Source organism: Rhagoletis zephyria, unplaced genomic scaffold, assembly GCF_001687245.7.
Source record: "Rhagoletis zephyria isolate East Lansing unplaced genomic scaffold, Rhagoletis_zephyria_1.1 Rzeph_scaffold_02810, whole genome shotgun sequence".
NCBI lineage: Eukaryota > Metazoa > Arthropoda > Insecta > Diptera > Tephritidae > Rhagoletis > Rhagoletis zephyria.
This window is the reverse complement of record NW_016159894.1, coordinates 31,152-33,866: the sequence shown is the minus strand read 5'-3', so window position 1 is coordinate 33,866 and position 2,715 is coordinate 31,152. Positions and strand designations below refer to the sequence as shown.

The window sequence follows — 2,715 nt, the reverse complement described above, 5'->3', positions numbered from 1 at the left end:
ATACGCGCATAGTCGAAAAAGTCTCCCATACAAATTGACCCGCCCTAATGTACATACCTGTATTCACAAATATATATATATATGTTTACATGCATATATATTTATGCCTTTTCTAAGCTCAGTCGTTTACTTAACATCGTTGTGGCGCTTGATTTCATCACCCTGCCTCAGCTCTTAAAACGTATAAAAACTTTGTCTACAACTTTTCTTGCATCCCATCTTGATTTCAACATAAATTCGATTTGTATAACTTTCAAGTGTTTTGATTTGAGTGATTGCTAACCACTTGTGTGTTTATTTGTTTATACATACATATATACATACATGCATGCGTGAGACCATCTTGTGGTCAAGGTAAAAGATATAATCTAATTTTTGAGTAAATAAACGCATCATTGCCTGTGATTCTTTTTTCTCGCTGATACTAAGTAAATGTTTCTGGCTTTTTTCAAGCAGGTTATCTTACTATACTAAATATAATATCGATATATATCTAATTAATATGAAATGATTCTTAAATAAAAAATGTAAAAGGGCAATACCATCAACACTTCCTCAATTGCTTCGCTAAAATTCACGCAATAGGAACGTCAAACATACTTCCAATACCAATCATTTAATTGTCGGCGAAGCTGTCATCAATGCTGCCACATCGCCACAACAGTCACTGTCCAACTCCACCGCGATTTCGCCATTACCAAGCAGCTCCAACGACGTCGCTACAACATCCTCCGCCGCCGCCGCCGTCGCCGCCACCGCCGCCACGGCAAAGGGCGCATGCACATCCGGATCGTGCGGAAAAAGCGCACGCAAATCGGCCACCGGCGCACACAAGAACAATTCGGACATTCGCTTGTATTTAGGCGTATCCTTGAGGGCGTGCCGCCGATTGCGTACCAGTGGCGCAGAGATGTGCGAGAAGCGCGGCGTCGGTACGCGCACCCGAAAACCACAATTAGCCATATACGAGTAGAGTTTGGGGTTGTTATAGACGAGCGAGGGTGGCGGATGCCAAGTCTTCAAGTATTCATGATAACTACGCATGCTCACGCCACTGAGGCTGGACATGCATGGCAAAGTGCCACCAATGTCATTGGCGGCTGTGGTGGATGGTGGTGTGGTTAGAGGTGATGCGGCAAATAGGCTGGGTACAATAATTGTTGTTGCTGCGCTGGTGGAGGCAGTGGTTGGCGTCAAGCTTCTGATGACTGGAATTGTACTGATAAAGGATGTTGTTGCGGTTGAGCTGGAGTATGTTAGTGTTTTTGTTGTTGCCGCTGCCGCTGCTGTTGTCATAATATTGCTTGCAGTATCATCCATTTGGGAGCGTTGAATGAAAACAGCTTCTGTTTTGATTTTCAGCTCATCAGGCAAGCTGTTGCTGTGCACAGTGTCTGCATTTATGTTGCCTTCATCGGCAGTGCCGGCCGTTGTTTTGGTTTTTATGTAATTGTGGTCTATTATATTGGCGGGCGCTATACAGCGTGTAGGCGTTTCAGCTCTGGGTACTTCCAATTCGTGAAATATGAACGAGTAAATGCCATCGCGTCGCTCTAGTTCGTTCAGCATTAACTCATCGGTCGAAAGATTGATTTCGATGAAGTCTTTAGCGATAGCGGTCATCTAGTCAAAAGAAAGAGAAGTTTGAGTCAACGTACTTACTTAGGTATTGTTGTTAGAGGAAAGGAAAAATATTAAATAAGATCAGAAGTGTGAAGCTTTTAGCCTTTCAATAATTTTCTGACGAAGGCTAGCAATTTAGAGGGAACGAAAAAGGGATTGCAAAATGCGAAATAAATTTTGTATGTTGTAAAAAAAGAATTCAATTCATTCAAATCAATTGGAGGATATAGGATATTATATGTATCTATGTATATTAGGGCGGCTAAATTTATATGGGAGATTTCTTTGAATATGCACGTGTAGCACAGAAGGATTCTACGTGGAATTCTAAGCAAATTTACCGAAAAATCCTTGGGTCTAAAATCAATTTGTACTGGCCAAATTGCGAAAATAGATTTCTTAGCATTTTGCAGTAGTGCGTTAAGAAGTACCAAAATTTTGTAAAAAAAATATAGCATAATGGGTTTTCATATGAAGATTTGATGTCTGCACTTATCTTTTTCTTAAAATCTGCACCAGAGGGCGCAACAGTGAAAATCTTCCCTTTCCTTCGAAACCCTTTTTCGCAATTTGGCAAACTCCAAATCAAATTTAGACCCATGGTTTCTTCAGAGAATTTGCTTATAACTACACGCAGAATCCTCCTATGCTTTACGCTCATAGTAAAAAAAATTTACCCGCGCTAATGTAAACACGTATAAAAAATGTTAAATCCATTTGTTTGTCAGGTAAAAAAAATCGAAAATGACCTAACCGATCTGATTTTTCTTTTATTTATTTGTTTTTTTTTGATATTTTCACTATAATACCCGAATGATTTGAAAATACACCATTTTACAGAGTTGCCACCAGTTTGAAATTTTCAATTTGCGTTGCCATATATTTGAGAAATGAAATTTAATTGATAAATTAAAATTCTGTTACGGGCATCAAACCTAAGTGCTTTAAGAGGGTTTTTTAATCAAACATATTTTTGTGAAGGGTTGCCACCTGTTAGAAAAATTAAATTTAATATAACTTAATAAGATAAATGAAATATAACAATATGGGTATTAAACTAAACGGGGTTTAAACAAGTTTGCAGTCGAAAAA

At 38.8% G+C, this 2,715-nt stretch overlaps 1 protein-coding gene across 1 annotated transcript; it reads right to left on the bottom strand.

Annotated features, from left to right (window-relative positions):
* Positions 1-612: 612 nt before the first annotated feature.
* Positions 613-1,623, bottom strand: LOC108367776 (uncharacterized). The gene has a single exon (XM_017622471.1). It carries the CDS (start codon positions 1,621-1,623, stop codon positions 613-615), a length of 1,011 nt encoding a protein of 336 aa, XP_017477960.1.
* Positions 1,624-2,715: the final 1,092 nt, after the last annotated feature.